Below are 19,094 nucleotides of genomic sequence, written 5' to 3'. Positions count from 1 at the left end.
GGGAGATTCTAACCCCGGGCCCAGGCCTGGCTATTTGTGTGTGAGCTGGAGACCCACCGAGCAGCAGCAGCAGCAGCAGCAGCAGCAGCAGCAGCCACAGCAGCCGCCACCGCCGCCAGATTTGCAGCCCAAGGCCCAGATTCCAGTGTCAGCCTTGCTGCAGCTGGTTTCCTGCTGTGTGCTTTTCTGAGCCGACACAAAGCAGATGGATGTGCACAGAGCCCAGCGCACAGGCCCGTGGCTCCCTGCGCACAGCCTGCTGAAGTCCTGTGACCCCGGCAAGGGGAAGGGCTCATTAGGGAAGGTTTTCAGAGCCCCAACTAGCAGAGATGAATAGGACCTGGTGTTTGATCCCAGAAACCGCTTCACTTGCCAGAACTAACAGAATGGCTAAAATAACCGGCCTTGCAAGCGTGCACATGTGGTGCGGCGGCTGTGCTGGGTGGGTTGGCATGTCACTGTGGGCCTGAGCAAGTACCCAGAAGAGCAGGATTAGACGATGTGACCAGGTCAGGGCTGATGGAAACCTGACCACTTCTCTCTTTTTTGACTAGGGTCCTGGTCCTGGACAAAGGAGTAGTAGCTGAATTTGATTCTCCAGCCAACCTCATTGCAGCTAGAGGCATCTTCTACGGGATGGCCAGAGATGCTGGACTTGCCTAAAATACATTCCTGGGATTTCCTCCTGGCCTTTCCTGGTTTTCATCAGGAAGGAAATGACACCAAATATGTCCACAGAATGGACTTGATGGCAAACATTGGGGGCAGCTTAAGATTTTGCACCTGTAAAGCCTCACAGAGTAACTGTGCTGAATGCTTTAGATGACGAAACGAGCCCTAAGAGGTAAATGACATGCCTAAGGTCACAGCTAGTTTGAGACAGTTAGACCAGTCCCCAGTCTCCTGATTCCTAAACGAGTATTATTTGCACACTACACTGTTTTCAAATAACGATTTCATGAAATGACCTCTGTTCTCCCTCTGATTTTTCATATTTTCTAAAGTTTAGTTTCTGTTTTTTAATAAAAAGCTTTTTCCTCCTGGAATAGAAGACTGCGGCTGGGCCAGGCCACCCCTAGGAATTCCGTCCTGTCCTCTGGGGTGCTGCCTGAATCCATTAAAAATGGAGTACTGATGAATAAAACGACATGGTCAACAATATATACACACTAGTCTTTTTGTGCTTGTTCACAAGGTTTGGGGATTAGGATCTTTGCAGGAGGCCAAGAGGAAGATTTTCTACACATGTACACGGTTGTAGTTACCTGAACTTCAGACCCAAGAGCTCTTGGCTGCAAATATTGCCTTCACGGCCAAAATTCCCTGGGTAATTGCCAGTAGTTCCTGCTCTGCTGTGCAGATATTGTAAAAGGTGAGAAAGGCCCTGAAATCTGACCTGGGGCCTCTTGGGAAAGCTGCTCTGAACACCTCCACGTTCATGTCATCCCTCAGCCCTCTACGCCTGTTTCTCTAGGGACTAAGAAGTACATGATGCTTTACTTCCTTGCTTATTTTGAAGTCTGTTCCAGACAGTTCCTATAACCAGTGAGGCCTCCAAGTCATTCATTTTCCTCAGTCCAGCCAAAGCTGAATGTGTGAGCACAAAGAAGCTGAGAGGCCACCTCCTGCCCAGAGAGAAGCCACCCACAGTCCCAGGTTGGCAGACAAGATGTGAGGGGTGAATTAAATTTGTTTTCTTGAGCAAGCCAACAAAGAGTTCCTTTTCTGCAGGTCAGAGTCCGCCTGGCACAGGCCTTCTATTTGGAATGGATCTCTTCTCCTTGTTCCTAAGTGTTCTGGTCTCCTGTCTCGCTCTCATTTCCCCTAACTTTGTCTTGGTAGGATGTGAGTGGGTGTGGGTGATGGTGGTTTTCTCCCCAACCCTAAATGGTTTGCAGTAGATACAGATGGAGGTGGATCCTCTGATTGGTTTTTTCTATATGCTCTGGGTCAGCTTGTACTGCAGGACTATTTGTTAAAGGTTAATCGCATTTTTTTGGCAGGCTGTTTCTGCCCAGGATGTTTATGAGTATATGGAAGATGACTTCCATCCCTGTGATAAAGCAAGTATGAAAGCACAAATGCCCAAATTATTCTGCCTCTCCGTGGTGCTAAGAAAAGGTCTCTGCTCTGCTCTCTGATTTATTAGGCCAATTTGGCTTGACGTCTGCTTTGTGAGGTGCTAGCTGGCCTGAACCAACAGAAAAGCAGACTCATTCAGCATCATTCTCAGCTAAAGATCTGGAAGCGTAAGGCTGTGTTTCCTCTCCTGTCTTGGGATTTGCTTCTGAGCTCATTGAGGCCCTGACAGGTGCTGACAACCCAAAGGAGAGGCCCAGTTGGGTAAAGTAAATAGGATAATCAAAAAATGTGGTTAATAGGGGATGACCTCCATCTAACTGGCTCAGCTACTCCAGGGAAATGAAGCCGACTGCTGTGAACTGGAAGGAAAGACACCGCACAAAATATCCGTCCCCAGGTGCTACTGACAGGGTATGAACGGGATGTATGAGCGGGATGTGGAGGAGGCTCAGGTGGAGAGAGGGCCCTTCTAATCTTCCTCCAGAGTGCCTGGTCTCTGGGACTGTCCAACAATTTGAACCCCCTATGATTAGAACTATAGTGCTGTTTAGGAAGCCAAAACGAAGGCGTATAGGTCGGTCAATTAATATTTAATTTTAATAATACTTGTTATGTTTGAACAGTCAGCAATGCACAAAGAAAAAATCTTCAGTGAATGTTTACACACTGTGAACACATGCTTTAAATATGCAGTGGAGGAGGAGGGGTGAATTCACAGTTAACAAAGCTAAAAAAAAAATCCTTGTTATAAATTACACAAAGCATATAAAAATATTTCTCTGAATGCATAGATTAAGACTTTAAACTCACCTACCAGCAACTGTGCAGTCTTATTCTACTGCGATACGCAGGAGTCAGTTGACCACAGAGGATTTTATAAAGGAGAAGAGAGACCAGCATAGGGCAGAGACACATCAAACCCACCTCTCACCGGAGACACCAGTCCCTTGCTTGCCTCTGTCGCTAAGCCTAGAACATGCCCTGCAGCTGCTCCTCTGGAGGCCATCTCCCAGCCAGGGGCCTTCACTGCTCCACTTTAATTAATCTGGGTGGCTGAAAGTGTTTTAACCCAAGTAACTTAGACATGAATTAATATTGAATTTATTTCATCTAGGATAGAACCAGACTTAACTTTATCAGTAAACTGTAACTTTTTTAGAAGCAAAGGAAAAAAAGGTTACTACATCTAGTTAAATTCACTTCCGATTGGTTGAAACACAAGGGAGGGGCTGGGCGCCCTGGCTCACACCTGTAATCAGAGCACTTTGGGAGGCCAAGGCAGGTGGATCACTTGAGGCCAGGAGTTCGAGACTGGCCTGGCCAACATGGTGAAACCTTGTCTCTACTAAAATACAGAAATTAGCCAGGCATGGTGGCACATGCTTGCAATCCCAGCTACTTGGGAGGCTCAGGCAGGAGAATCGCTTGAACCCGGGAGGCGGAGGTTTTAATGAGCTGAGATTATGCCACTGCACTTCAGCCTGGGCAACAAAGCGAGATTCCGTCTCAAAAAAACAAAAAACAAAAAACAAAAAAAAACACACACAAGGAAGGTTTCTTCTTTAAAGCACTGAAGAGAAAGAGGGTAATAAGTAAACTTCACTCTGCTATGCAAACACTGTACAAGGGTGAGTAAGTCACCAGCAGTAATTGGTGGGATACAATTAAGTCACTAAACAGAGTGATTCCGTGAAGTTAGCCTTGAAAAACATCTCAACCTCATTTCAGCATTTAGGCAGCAGCAGGAGGCCATTATCTTAGCACAACATTCTCTTCCGTTGACATCTTCTGCACGTTCTCACTCAACTGTAGTGTTCTAATAAAATTAAGTTAACACAGTTAGGAAGTTGAGTTTCTTTGGAAACTATAGGCACTATGGGGAAAAAGCTTCTTAAGACAGCAGGGATGCTCTTCCACAGCTGGCTTCAAACCCCTGCTCTCCTGTTTGTCTAAGTGTGCTAGTTCTTATTTCTGAAGTTTAGCTGTTTGTTTCAACAAAACAGTGGCTGCTCTTTTAACATTAATGACACTGAAGGAAAGGAAAAGAATCCTTGAATGCATTCTTTTAAAAAATTCCTATGCCATACTCAAGAGTTTAATCAGGTGTTTTGTTTCTGTTTTTCAGAACAAAGTCTGGTCAACTCATAACTGACTTTGTGAAGTGAATTGGTGGTAGTAGTAAGGGGATCACTAAGATCAAACAATTTGTTTACAAAAGCAACAGATTTCAGAATTGTGTAAAAATCCTAATAGTTTCAAAATAACCTTTATCTTTGATACAAAAATAAAGATGCTAACTCCTTTAGCTCAGTTTCCCACAATAACCTTTAAAATAGCAACAGATTCAGTCTCAAAAATTGCTTTTCATTTGTAGTGGAAAATGAAAGTGGAGAACATGGAACAGCAATATTTGTGCTCTTCTCATAGGATGCAGTTACACACACAGATGACTGGAATCACTTCAGAGTAAAAAAAGTGGGCTGGGTGCAGTGGCTCACACCTGTAATCCCAGCACTTTGGGAGGCCAAGGACGGGAGGATCACTTGAGGCCAGAAGTTTGAGACCAGCCTGGGCCACATAGTGAGACCCTGTCTCTATGGGAGGGGTGGGGGTGGGAGGCATTGTAAAAAAGCAGTTGCTCTTTTAGAAGGCATCAGAGAGCCCTCTAGTGACCACAAAGGGGAGTTAATGCAGAGATGACTCGAGAAACAGAGAAGCAGTCATGAGTGTTTACAAAGGAAAAAGTGAGGGAGGGAAAGCTCTTTTGGTTAACAGCATATTTACAATTAGGTAACTGTATTCTTAAATACTTTTAACCTGAGTAACATTTATAAATATGTTATAGGAAACCTCACAGTCACAAGTCACACTAGAATCCATCTGTCCAGTATCTGTGCTTTCCCCAGTCTTCCTCCCTCATAAGTTCCCAATGTCAGGAGAGTTGTGAGCATGCAACACCAAGAAAAACACATCCTGGCCCTTCAGGTGCACTGTCAACAGGAGTGGCTAGAAATAGGCTCCGCTCTCCCTCAGCTTCTGCTTAGACAACTCTCTTACATTCTGAACGTAAAACACACTGGATATAGAACCTTCAGCTTCTGCCTCTCCAGACCACTTCTCAGCTGTTCAAAGCTTCAAGCAATAGGTTTATTGTGCACCAAGAGGCTTGGAAGAGTGGCACCGCTGCTTGGGGGTCAGGGGCTTCCTACCTTGGCAGAATGATGTTATTATATACTACGCAGTGGCACCAGAGGCCCTCCCGGGCATCCGAGGCATTTAGATCAATGGCTTGTCCTTGGCCCAGAGGTGACGCACACTGTCATAATACTCAGTGATAAAAGTCCCTGCTGCATTAGTAAGTCAGTTTTGAAGCTCTCCTGTTATAACAAGGCCTTTCAGTCAGTGTGGATGCAGCATTTCTGAACAGAAAATTATTTTCACTTATCATCAGAACCAGTTCCAGCTCCTGGAAATCTTGGAGTCGAGCAACATCCTTGTCCTAAAACAAACATACATTAAACAAATTAACAGGAGCCACTTGTCTCCATATGTTTGGTGCACTGTATTGATACCAGTATCTTGTCTCATTTCAAAACTTGGAAGAAAAAAAAAAAATCCCTGTGGCAGGCTAAGTCAGTGATAGTGCAACTAAGGCCCCAGGCTGATTGGGTTGCAAAGTGGAAGCCCTTAAAAACAGCTCAGCAGCTGCGACAGCATGAGCACACACTGCGAAGGGAGAGGCTATGCAAAGGGAGAGGCAATGCACAGATCAGTTTTCCGGGTGCCCTGAGAAGCCAGAAACCTGATGTTCAAAAACCCAGAGATGTACGAAGGACCACACATGCATCTATGTGGATTGGCTCTGTAACTGAACTTGGTTCTTCACTTGTAAAACAGAAGGCACATCTAGTAGTGTACTAAGTTAATCCTTACAGATCACTAAAGAAACCGAAAATAGGAACACGTGAATGATAATTCAGAAAATTATCTCTGGTATCAACTTCCAAAAATGCCACTGTTGGCTGATCTGAATACAATGGTGTTTCCAACTAGTTTGTAAGAATGTAACTGGCCAAACACCAGTTACAGACGTCTTTGTTCCTTCTCCACTCCACTGCTTCACTTGACTTGCCAAAAAAAAAAAAAAAAAAGCCAGTGTCTCTATAGACTTAGTAGAAGGAAATGATTACATTTGGAAAATCATTCTTTGCTCCTTTTCTATTCTGTTTATTTCCTCAACTAACTCATATAACGAAGGAGGGAGCTAGGTATTTTCCAAATGCAAAAAGCAGCCATTCATGCTTAACAGACTTTTCTTACCTTTCTTAACAGAGTGTTGGGTAACTTTCTGATCTTCTCCACTTGATCTGGATTAACGCCCAGCTCACAGCAACACACTCTGAGCAACTCTTGGTAGGTGAGCTCCTGTCGGTCCAGTTCAATTTCAATGAAATCATTTTCTCGAAGAGATGGGTTCTGAATTCTCACCTTGAGTACCAGCTCTAGAAAAAAAAGGAGAAATGTTAATGAATAGTTCTGGCACAGCACAGCCCCTGTTATTTAAGATCTTTTCCCGCCGGGCGCGGTGGCTCACGCCTGTAATCCCAGCACTTTGGGAGGCCGAGGCGGGCGGATCACAAGGTCAGGAGATCGAGACCACGGTGAAACCCCGTCTCTACTAAAAATACAAAAAATTAGCCGGGCGCAGTTGTGGGCGCCTGTAGTCCCAGCTACTCGGGAGGCTGAGGCAGGAGAATGGCGTGAACCCGGGAGGCGGAGCTTGCAGTGAGCCGAGATCGCGCCACTGCACTCCAGCCTGGGCGACAGAGCGAGACTCCGTCTCAAAAAAAAAAAAAAAAAGGATCTTTTCCAGAAGATGGTTACACTTAATCATGCCAAAGGTCTGTGCATGATTAACAGACCTGTTTGGTGGGAAAACCAAGTGTAACCAGCAGGGTTTGCTCAGGCCCAGTTCTGGCTCTGCTGGAGCAGTTTCCTGCATTGTTGTCCATACTTTTAGGCTATGGTTCACAAAGTAAGAGCAAGGCAGGGGCAGCCATTCCAGCTGTGTAGAAGAATAATTTACTTCTGCCATTGGAGCTAAGGAGGCAAAGTCTTAAGAACAGGTTTGGGTATCAAACTATACATGAACAGGGGAAGGGGGAAGAAGGTTGGAAAGAAGGCATGGGCAGGATGTGAGTTACCCTAAAAAGATTGAACAATTATGGACCTAAAGGTATTTGTAAAATATGAAACTCCTTGCAAAAAAGACAGTAAAAGAGACAAATGACAAGCTACTAATAAAAGCTAAAGTATAACTTGATGTGAATGTGGCACCTTCATGAGGAAGGGGTCTTATTATTCACAGGTCTTGGAACTAAGCAATCTGCTCCTTTATTCTGAACCTGGCTGCCAAGACAGCCCAAGTCAAGCACCCTGGACATTTGGCAGTTCTGCTTTGTTCCCTGTATATGAACCCCTTGTGGCACCCCAGGTCACTGTTAGCACCTATAGTAGTAACTCCTCAAAAACAGGAAGTGAGAGAGTTACTTCTAGGAAAAAAGGAAAAGTAAGACTAGCTGTACCCTATGGTATTTGACTGGATTTGGAAGAATCAGGATGAACTTGTGGTTTTTAATACTCTCAAAAAGATATACACTGATAGAGAAATATGGATATCTTTCCTGGCTATGTCCTCTCAGCAGGCCTGGAAGAAATGATATACCTGTAGCAATGAGGACACCTAGTGCCCACATCCTGGTGTCTAAATACCATTCTTGGTGGGCCCAAGTGGGAGGCAAATTTGCTGTGTGTCCTAAATACCATTCTCCACCAAAAAGAACCAGGGCTTCTTGGAGAAATGACTGACTCCGGGGTGGGAGGAGGAAAAGTTATGCTATGAGCCTGGAACATCTTGCTGCACCAGAAAGTAAGGCAGTGCTCCAAGAACAATGAAGACACCTGCAAGGGACGTAAGAACCAGCTTGAAGGGGCTCCCACTGGCCAAATCTGGGATAACCTGAATAACTGAAAATTGATAGTAACAGATTATAACCCACTGAATAAAATACAGATATATGTGTCAATACTGATATTAATGAAGGAGAAGGGAAAGCCCTTCTTTACAGTAAAATACCAACTAATAAGTAGAGAAAGAATGATTGAAAATCGTATCCCACAAAAATAATTGTCCTGGACTCTTCAAAAAGATCAAGATCAAAAATGATAAAGGGTAAAGATTCCAGATTAAAGGAAACTAAAACGACATGATAACTACAGGCAACATACGATCCTGGGCAGGGCGCAGGGGGCAGAGGAGTACAGAGAGTCCAGATAGGTATCAATAGTACAGATAGTACTATTTCTGTAATAGTACAGACAGTACGTATAATAGATGATGGAATATAAAAGGCATTGGTTGAGACAATTGACAAAATTTAAACATGGACTATGGATTACGGAACAGCATTACCTCAAGATTACATTTCTCAAATTTGGTCATTTGTACTGTAATTACATAAGAGAATACCTGGCTGGGTGCGGTGATTCACACCTATAATCACAGCACTTTGGGAGGCTGAGGGAGGCGGATCACTTAAGGTCAGGAGTTTGAGACCAGCCTGGCCAACATGGTGAAACCCCATCTCTACTAAAAAAAAAAAAAAAAAAAAAATTAGCCAGGTGTGGTGGTATGCTCCTGTAATCCCAGCTACTTGGGAGGCTGAGGCAGAAGAATTGCTTGAACCTGGGAGGTGGAGGTTGCAGTGAGCCAAGATCACACCACTGCACTCCAGCCTGGGTGACAGGGTGAAACTACGTGTCAAAAATAAATAAATAAATAAAAGAGAATATCCTTGTTCTTAGGAAAGATATAATGGAAAGAATACTGAAGGGTATCAGGGTAAAAGGGCAAAAGGTAAACAATTTGTGAATTTGAGTAAAGGGAGTTCCTTATACTAGTCATGTAACATTCCTGTAAGTTTGTAATTATACCCAAAATACCTCATTAAATCCCACCTCTCGGGACACCAACTCCCCTGTTGCAGAGGCTGTTTGCTGATGAGGGGTTACCTTGCATATTAAATGGAAATGCTCCAGTGAAGAAAAATGGCTGGAATGCTGGCGCTGGTCCTGCATATGCCCCATTTTGAGGCTCCAGAGACACTGGTGGCTTGGACGGGACAGAAGAAAACAGGGAGCGGCTCTGACTCACTGGTGGCTGACAAACAGGACCTGGTTTTGTGCTTTCTGGTGTTCTGAGTATGGCAGAGGGGGCCGACACATCACCATTCTGAACTAGTGCCAAAGAGGTGTGGTCCCGGGGAAAGGCCCCTAACAGGGGAGGTTCCCCAGGGGGAAGCAATGGAGGTGAGCCATCTGCAGGGGGTGATGCAGGGGGTGTGGAGGGACCCCCGTTCTGCATCGGGGCTGAATCCTCTGCTGTGGGTGTGTAGATAAAAGGGAAGGCTGGGTTGGCCAAATAGTTGGGAACAAAGGGCAGTTCTGACTCCTTCTTCAGCTGGGGGAGGCTGTCATCATCATCATCATCTTCTTCCACTTAAAAAGAAGAAAACAGAACATTTACACAGTCCTTTCAAAATTACCAAAAAAAGGTGTCTTTTGGAAGTGGTGTCTTTTGGTATGTGACATTGGTCAGTGCTTACTGCCTCTGCAGGTCAGAAGAAAAAAGAATATTTCATTAGGTTTATGATTACCATGTTCATCATTATCTTAAATTTTACAAATAAAAAAATAAAACCTTACAATGCTGACCTCCCCAGAAACAACCTGGAATTACTACCTTGGCATAGTAATTTGCTTTTAGAAATAGAACAGTTGCTGGGAGCAGTGTCTCACACCTGCAATCCCAGCACTTTGGGAGGCCGAGGTGGGAGGATCGCCTGAGGTCGGGAGTTCGAGATCAGCCTGACCAACATGGTGAAAATACTAATAAAAATACAAAATTAGCTGGATGTGATGGCACATGCCTGTAATCCTAGCTACTCGGGAGGCTGACGCAGGAGAATCACTTGAACCTGGGAGGCAGAGGTTGTGGTGAGCCGACATCATGCCACTGCACTCCAGCCTGGGCAACAAGAGCTAAACTCTGTCTCAAAAAAAAAAAAAAAAAGGAAGAAAGAAAAAAAATAGAACAGTTGTTTGACCAGCATTAAGAATGTAGCCAATAATACCACAAGTCTTCAATGAGTCTAACGAAATCAAAAGTTCCCCCCAAACACAGACTCACCTCCCATAATCTTCCTGATTTCTCTCCTTGATGTTAACTGGACTGGCATTTCTCCTTTTGTGGTAAGAATTTCTTTGTCAGCTCCTGATTTTAACAGGTAAGAGACCACCTGACCATGGTTTCGTTTACATGCCCAGTGTAAACAAGTCCTGTTCCAAAGAAAAGAATGATTGAAAAAGAGGAGAAGTGATTTGGGATTTCACATTCTAAACATTAGTAAATAATGTATACACAAGCCTGTTAAGAGTTTAGCTAGAACCAGGTAACCGGGCTGGTAATCTCAACTTTTCACAAAGAAGATGATCAAAATATTTAATATGCTTAAATTTTGTTTTTAAATCTCATTTCTGGTTCCTGAGAAAAACTAACTTAACCTAGGAGTTTTAATTTCAATAGCCTCCAGGAGGTAAGCTCACTGGCTGGCGAACTCCAATGGTAACGTGGAGTATACTCTATGAGTATCGCTCATTAGATCATCTCAGTCTCTGAAACATATTTTTATATTGCTATATTCCTTTTCAGGGACTATGGAAACTCACTTCATATGCCACCTGAAGATTCAATATTATCAGGCTAATAACCATCTCCTATCAGCAGCTTGCTCTGTCACTTAAATTATTATTATGACAGCAGATACTCTTGTCTGAATCCCAGTTGCTCACTTTCTTTTTCCTTCTTACTTTTCTTTCCTTAACACACACACAAAGGATTTCCAAATTTCCATTTTTAAAAAGTTGGCTTCTTTAGTTCTCTCCAGAAGGCTACAAACATATCCTCATCTGCGTAAACATAAGGCATTGCACATATACTTTAATTCCTGAGGTACTTAAAAAATATATATCAACAACCAAAATTCTTCAAGAACAGGCTCTTCTAACATATCAGACTCATTTAAGTAAAACTAATCACTCAATATTGTACACAGAGGAAGCAATTCTGTACACTCTGAAGGACTACTATTTTCATACTATACAGAAACATAATTAGCATGCAGGCAAAACTCCATCTTAACAGAGATGAAAGATTCAGAGCAACTTACATCCCTAGGTGCCAAAGCTGAATGTGTATTACAGAAGGAAAATACTTCTCGCCCCTGTGTTTTGAAACGTCTTCTTTCACCAACTCTCTAATTGAACTGAGATAAATATCTTCAGAGCTCTTATAGCCAAATACAGAAATGAAGCTTGGAACAAATGTTCAATAGTGAAGGTTAGTTCACTAACCTGGGAAGTATAATTATCTGGAAAGTTTATATGGTTCTAGGAAAAAGCTGATTTGCCCTGGGCTTAGCATTAGTAACTCACAGAAAGTTAGCATGTCTGGCTGGCTGGGAGCAATTCCACTGATGTCTCAGAGTGACATTCTACATTATGGTTCATTAGAATTAGATTATCCAGGTTCCTTTAAGGTGTATTTCATGATGCAATGACAAAATTATTACTAATTTGGGAAAAGTAAGAGTCTTGTTAAGTTTGGGAGAGAAGAGTCTTGATCAAGCTCCCTGAAGGCAAGGAAGTGTTTGCTTGGCACATATACATGCTTAGTTAATATTTACTGAATAGGCCAGGCACGGTGGCTCACACCTGTAATCCCAGCACTTAGGGAGGCCAAGGCAGGCAGATTACTTGAGGTCAGGAGTTTGACACCAGCCTGCCCAACAGGGTGAAACCCCGTCTCTACTAAAAATCCAAAAATTAGCGTGACGGTGCACGTCTGTAATCCCAGCTACTGGGGAGGCTGAGGCAGGAGAATTGCTTGAACCCAAGAGGCAGAGGCTGCAGTGAGCCAAGATTGCGCCACTGCACTCCAGCCTGGGCAACACAGCAAGACTCTGTCTCAAAAAAAAAAAAAAAAAAATGTACTGAATGAGTAAACTAAGGATAAGGTGGACCTTGCTTGAAGTAGAAGGATCTAATCTATCCTTGATTCTGGGCAAACTGCAGCCTTGAGTGTGTTTGTGTGTGGATGTCTGTGGCACAGGCTTAAAAAGTGAGCAATTATAATGATAAGTGAGCCCTCAAAAATGAATGAAGCATGATGAGAAAAAGATGCTCCCTTTTGGAAATAAAATGCTCACTTGCTAGTAGTAGATCACTTGTTCATGGCAAGCTTGAGCGTAAAGGAGGTAATTTACTACCAGTGGATCTGAGAGACTCTGGGACAAACCAACTTGCTAAACTACCACCCATGTAAAGCAGTGTTAAGTCAACATAGCATGGCCCCCACAGCCCTGTGCCTTAGTCATCATCATTTACAGTCCAGAGCTGTGTGGCTCTGGGCAGCCATAACTCAGAGTCCCTGCAGCCAGGTAATATTTTCAAGTTCTTCATGAAGCATTATCCTTGGTCCTTAAAACCAAGGGGTATGCATGACACTTGAATTACAACTGATGTGGGGGAATGACTAGGGATCAATCTAATTGATAGATTACTCTATCTTTGAACTTCAACTCCTTAAGCTTTATATTTGCAGTCAGAATATCTTATTAGTGTTGGAAACTATTTCAGACCTGAGGTATTGGGTGTCATTCATCAACCGGGCATCACTCACTGGTGCTGAAATTGTGGTTACTGATCAACTAAGAATTGAAAGCAGTCACCATTCTGCTTGGCAATGCAAGAGAGTACGTTTTTTGAGGGTAACCTTATTTTCCATTACCCAGCACATTGCTTCATAATAAGAAAATAACAACAATAGCTAACACAGGTATAACGCTTCACATGCTGGACATTGTTCTAAAGGCATTACATGTATTAACTTATTTAACCCTCTAAACCCATGAGGTAATACTATTGTCAACATTCCCCCCATTTTACAGAAGAGGAAACAGACATCAGCAAATAAATAAGCAAAGCATGCAGTACGCTAGGTGGTGATGAAGTGTGACAGCAATAGTAAAGCAGGGAAAGGCATTAGGGAATGCCAGAGGTTGTGCAAGTTTAAATTGAGGGCCCAGGAAAAGCCTTGCCAAGAAGGTGACATCTAAACTAAAATCTGAAGGCGGTGAGGAAGCAAACCATGTGATATCTAGAGGGAAAGCATTTAAGAGAGTGGGACGACAAAAAAACGCAAAGATCTTGAATCAGGACTATCTGGTATTCCAGGGAAAGCAAGGAGGCCAGGGGAAAAAGGTAAGCAGAAGGGCAAATCCCATGAGATTAGCACAGAGGTAAGGAGGGAAGATGTGGGAACAGGCAGTAGAAATTGTAGGACCCTGTAGGCTTTTACTGAGTGAGACAGGAGCCATTTTTGAGAAGAGTGAAATGATCTGACTTATGTTTTAAGTCAGGATTCCTCTGACCACTGTGTTAGTTAAGAAGACTGTTTAATATAAGCTGAGGAGCAAGGACACTAGCTAGGAAGCTATTGCAATAATCCAGGTGAGAGAAACAATGGTGTACCAGAGGCGTAGTAGTAGGGTTAGTGAGAAGTAGTCAGATTCTGACTGTATCTGAAGGTGAAGCTCATAGAATTGGCTGACTGGATGTCAGCTGTGAAAGACAGGAGGCAAGCAGGAGGCAAGCAGGGTGCCAAGCGTTCTGGCCTGAGCACCCCTGAGAGGCTGAGGACTCAGAGGAGCAGGCTTGAGGTGGTAGAGGGATGAGGCGAGACTTGGAATTCAATCTTGGATATGTTGAATTTGACAGGCCTATTAGACAATTCCTCCAATTAAATCTACAAAAGGACGGGCGCGGTGGCTCACGCCTATAATCCCAGCACTTTGGGAAGCCAAGGCGGGCGGATCACCTGAGGTCAGGAGTTCGAGACCAGCTTGGCTAACATGGTGAAACCCCATTTCCACTAAAAATACAAAAAATTAGCCAGGCGTGGTGGCACACACCTGTAATCCCAGTTACTCGGGAGGATGAGGCAGGAGAATCGCTTGAACCCGGGAGGCGGAGGGTGCAGTGAGCCAAAATCACGCATTGCACTCCAGCCTGGGTGACAAGAGTGAAACTCCATCTCAAAAAAAAAACACACACACACAAAACCTATAAGAAGCCTCTTCAGGCTACCTCAGCTTCACTTTACTAAACACCTACTATGGGGCAGACATTGTGTTTAGGAGGGTAGGTCTGGAATCAGATACCCGGTTCGTTTTCTGGCTCCACTAGTTACTGTCAATCCCATGACCTTGGGAAGGGGCACTGCGCAAAGTGAGGAAATGACTTACTCTTTCTGGGCCTCAGTTTCTTCATCTGTAAATGGAGAGAACAGTAACTATGTCCCCAGGTAGTGGTGAACAAGCTAACACACGTAAAACACTTAGAACCCCATCTGTGCTGGCCAGGTGCAGGGGCTCACGCCTGTAATCCCAGCACTTTGGCAGGCTGAGGCGGGCTGATCACAAGGTCAGGAGATGGAGAACATCCTGCCTAACAGGGTGAAAACCCATCTCTACTAAAAATACAAAAAATTAGCAGGGCGTGGTGGCAGATGCCTGTAGTCCCAGCTACTTGGGAGGCTGAGGCAGGAGAATGGCATGAACCCAGGAGGAGGAGCTTGCAGTGAGCCGAGATAAATGTTATCTATTTATTTTATGCTTCATCTCATTAAGGGCTCATAATACTCTTCCGGAACAAGTAGAAAATGAAGCAATGGGCAAAGTCCCATCTAGGCAGGAATGGAGAAGTCCCTGCAGGAAAGACCAGGCTCCTTCTACACAACACCGCCTCCCAGTGCCAAAACGGTAATTCACAGCTTTGAACCAGAGCAATGCTCAGAAAAGATACATACACAACAGCAAGTTTGCAAACACCTGTAAACAAAACAGAACAAAAAGGTAGTATCCTCTGTTTCCTGGCTTTCTGGTCAGCTATCCAGGTTGCTTTCTTTAGGGAAATTAGGTAGACAATTTTTTTTTTTGAGACTGGGGTCTTGCTATGTTGCCCAGGCTGGTCTCAAACTTACGGGCTCCAGTGATCCTCCTGCCTTGGCCTCCCAAAGTGCTGGGATTATAGGCGTGAGCCACCAGGTCCTGCCAGGTAGACAGACTTTTTTTTTTTTTTTTTTTTTTTTTTTGAGACAAAGTGTCGTTCTGTCGCCAGGCTGGAGTGCAGGTGTGTGATCTTGGCTCACTGCAACCTCCGACTCCCTGGTTCAAGTGATTCTCCTGCCGAAGCATCCCAAGTAGCTGGGATTACAGGCACGTGCCGCCACCCACAGATAATTTTTGTAGTTTTAGTAGAGACGGGGTTTCACCATGTTGGCCAGAATGGTCTTGAACTCCTGACCTCGTGATCTGCCCACCTCGGCCTCCCAAAGTGCTGGGATTACCGGCGTGAGCCACCGCGCCAGGCCCAGGTAGACAGACTTTTGAGGCAGTCTGGAAACCACGGTTCTGGTACTATCATATTAATAGTTATGTGGCCTAAGGCAAGTTATTCTCTGGGGTTGATCCTCTCTCCATTACCCCTTTCAGTTCCAGTATGGATGATTCCACTTAAAAAAAAAAAAATGTAAACTCACTTTTTTTTGTTGTTGTTGAGGTGGAGTCTTACTCTGTCGCCCAGGCTGGAGTACAGTGGTGCAATCTCAGCTCACTGCAACCTCCATCTCCCAGGTTCAAGTGATTCTCCTGCCTCAGCCTCCCAAGTAGCTGAGACTACAGGCGCACACCACCATGCCCAGCTAATTTCTGTACTTTTAGTAGAGATGGGGTTTCACCATGTTGGCCGGATGGTCTTGATCTCCTGACCTCCTCATCTGCCCACCTCAGCCTCCCAAAGTGCAACTCACTTCAACTCTAAGCTAGCAAAATAGTCTGGCTAAGCATTACCTGAATCAAAATTTTAAATTTTAAATACAGAGGGCGGAATAATGCCACATTCAGTAACTTGTTTTGACCACCAGCAACATCTTAAGATAAGACTCCTTATTTAATTGGGAAGAATTCAATCTGCAGGCAGACATCTAAAGTCTTGGATGACATTCTGTATTTGAAATTGTAATAAGAAAACAGGCCGGGTACGGTAGGCTCACATGTGTAATCCCAGCACTTTGGGAGGCCGAGGCAGGTGGATCACTTGAGGCCTGGAGTTTGAGACCAACCTGGCCCCACCTCTACTAAAAATACCACACACACACACAAAAATTTGCCAGGTGTGGTGGCGCCCGCCTATATTCCCAGCTACTTGGGAGGCTGTGGCAGAAGTGTCACCTGAGCAGGGGAGGTAGAAGTTGCAGTGAGCCGAGACCGTGCCCTTGCACTCCAACCTGGGCGACAGGGCAAGTCCTGTCTCAAAAAAAAAAAAAAAAAAAAAAAAAAGAAAGAAAATAAAGAAAGAAAAAGAAAAAGAAAGAAAACACTGGATAGGATAAACAAATGGAGTCTTCCCTCAAACAGGCAACTGTAGGCAGCAGCTGCAATTCGGTTGCAGTGAAACAAAAGAGAAGCAGAATGGTGATGCAAATGTGTGTTTGTTTTTTTTTTTTTTTTCCCTGGTCTTGGCTAAGGAAATCGTGCTAGTTTATAAAATTCGTATTTGATCAGTTGCTTATGCTTTTAGCTCTGCAAGATGTGTTCTCCAGAAGCACCTACGGCAAATTAACTCAACACTCGAATTGGGGTGAGCTCCAACGCTTAGTCGCTGAGAATCACAGCCTCCAGCACCGCTCTGACCAAGTGAGCCGGGGGCGCGGGGGAAGGGTGTAGGGCACCAGAGTCCCAGCGGGCGCTGCCCCGAGTGGACCACGTGGGCCTGGATTTGGGCAGGACGCGCTCCTGACCGCACGAGGCATGGGGGCCAGGGCTGGCCTCAAGAGGGCACAATCTCGGAGGCCCGAGGTGGCAGGCCTCGCCGTAGCCCCGGCGTCCGGGGACAGCGCTGGGCCCAGGTCACGACTGACTGCCCCACGCCTCGGACCGGCTGCCCTGACCCTAGGCCTCCCCCGCTCCCCACTTACCAGCCGTTGACCTCATTTTGGGAGTTCACATCCACCCCGCTCTCCACCAGTTTCTGCACCTCCCGAATGTCCCCTAAGGCCGCGGCCTCCCGCAGCCTCTCCTGCTGCTCCTTCTGCTCTAGGAGGGCGTTCATCTTCCCCTCAGCCCCAGGCCCCCGCCCAGGCCCGCCTGCCCCGCCCCGCCTGGGGCCTGTCAGCGCCGCCGCCGTCGCCGCGGCCCACTCCCGGCCATGGGGAGGGAGCGTGGAGCTCGCCCGCCCTGTTCGCGCCGCTGCCCGCGCCCGTCCCGGGACTTCCGCTCCCTCCCGCAGGCCGCCCCTGCACCTCCCGGCCCGCAGGCCCAGGCCTCCTCCCCGGCCGCGCCTCCCGAAGGCCAGCTCCGGGGGACCCTATTCAGTGTGACAACCCTGACCCAGATATTTTCCGTTCCGACCCAGGGCTCCGGCGCCCAGGCTGGCTGTTTATGTAACTACTGCACAATATTATCTGCCATGATTCATTGACTATTTTTAGACCTCCCCACCCCGCAGTTTCAAGGGAGGAGGACAAGGCACATGAAAAGAGAAAAAAGCATAGTTGAGAGCCAGAAAAGCCTTATCCTCTGGTGCAGGCTGTTTACCAGGCATCCAAAATAATTGGTGGGTTCTTTTTGTTGGGATTTGGGGGTTTTTTGTTGTTTATTTTCTCCCTGTTTGGTTGGCTCCTTTTCCGTATCTTGCCCAGCAGGATGGGGAAATGGGCTGAAAACGATCCTACTATAATACGCCCATTATTAGAGATAGATTACACTCTTCTTTTTGACAGTGCTTGGGGACAATTCAGTTAGAATATTTAATTCAACTGTTGTTGTTTTACATCTCATTTTAGACAGGATTTCTTCTAACCTGGCTTTCAGGAAAAATATTTATATTGTGCTCACAGTTTATGAACTGTAATTACTGCTTACAGATTGTAATTAGTTACTCTTCATGAAGGCCATATAAGGAGAAAAGAAAGGAAAAACATTTAAGAGGCTTTGGAGGTGTCCTGGTCCTGATTCCAAGTGCTCTGGGAAGAGCTGTGGTGTACATGTAAACAGCATTTTGCTTGACATCTTGCCCAATCTATCTAATGAGGCTCAGAGCCTCAGTTGGCACTGTTTTATACCCAGTGGGAGAAAAAGGAAATATTGTTTTGCTGAGCCCAGGTGCCCCAAAGAGATCCTCTGATGTGGCACAGGATGGAACTTTGCAGATGGGGTCAGGATTAAGGAAATAGCCCTGGGGAGGAAGGCAGGAAGGCCTGAACAGGGAGAGATGAAATAGGAAGGGATAAATTTAGGCATGGAGTTTTCATTTCCGTCTCTTGGGACTGCTAGGATCTGCACAGCAAGCATTTTTCCTGCTACAGTTTAAGAAAAACCAATGTCTGTTTGTTTAGTATGATACAGTAATTTACACAGTATGCAGTGCACACCAGGTGGTGCTGAATATAAACTGACTGCACACTGAAATTGACCCCCACGGCAAATTGTAACCCTGCTTGAGCTTACATTTTCATTTGTTCCCCCAACTTAAATTTTAATTCTCACGTCCAGCATGATACTCCATCTGAAAGTGATGTGTATGGCACTAGAATGGAGTCCTCAACACAATTTGAGTGACATGGGAGTAGGTAGTGGCGTGTTGTTTTTGTTTGTTTGTTTGTTTCTGAGACAGAGTCTCACTCTGTTGCCCAGGCTGGAGTACAGTGGCGCGATCTCGGCTCACCGCAACCTCTACGTCCAGGTTCAGGCGATTCTCCTGCCTCAGACTCCCGAGCAGCTGGGATTACAGGCCTTTGCTACCATGCTTGGCTAATTTTTGTATTTTTAATAGAG

At 45.2% G+C, this 19,094-nt stretch overlaps 2 protein-coding genes across 3 annotated transcripts in view; one reads left to right on the top strand and one right to left on the bottom strand.

The window, feature by feature from the left end:
• The window catches only part of LOC105472391 (ATP binding cassette subfamily C member 3), a 56,587-nt gene extending 55,426 nt beyond the window's left edge, over positions 1–1,161 (top strand). Inside the window, exon 31 of the mRNA XM_011725591.3 lies at positions 555–1,161. Within this exon, the coding sequence (XP_011723893.2) occupies positions 555–663 (109 nt within the window). The 3' untranslated portion in view covers positions 664–1,161. The remainder of the gene's footprint in view (positions 1–554) is intronic.
• Positions 1,162–2,660: 1,499 nt separating this feature from the next.
• On the bottom strand, positions 2,661–17,406 carry LOC105472392 (ankyrin repeat domain 40). 2 transcript variants are annotated; one of them, XM_011725594.2, is made up of 5 exons: positions 17,237–17,406; positions 10,331–10,479; positions 9,154–9,639; positions 6,403–6,584; positions 2,661–5,581 (listed from the first exon to the last, which is right to left on the bottom strand). In XM_011725594.2, the coding sequence occupies exons 1-5, from the start codon at positions 17,368–17,370 to the stop codon at positions 5,435–5,437; spliced, it is 1,098 nt and encodes a 365-aa protein (XP_011723896.2). In that variant the 5' UTR covers positions 17,371–17,406; the 3' UTR covers positions 2,661–5,434. The 2 variants fall into 2 exon arrangements, with proteins under 2 accessions (XP_011723896.2, XP_070939060.1); XM_071082959.1 differs by lacking the exon at positions 17,237–17,406 and adding an exon at positions 11,370–12,054.
• Between the last annotated feature and the right edge of the window lie 1,688 nt (positions 17,407–19,094).

Source organism: Macaca nemestrina, chromosome 17, assembly GCF_043159975.1.
Source record: "Macaca nemestrina isolate mMacNem1 chromosome 17, mMacNem.hap1, whole genome shotgun sequence".
Lineage (NCBI taxonomy): Eukaryota > Metazoa > Chordata > Mammalia > Primates > Cercopithecidae > Macaca > Macaca nemestrina.
The sequence above is the reverse complement of the archived record's forward strand: the minus strand, read 5'-3'. Positions and strand labels throughout refer to the sequence as shown.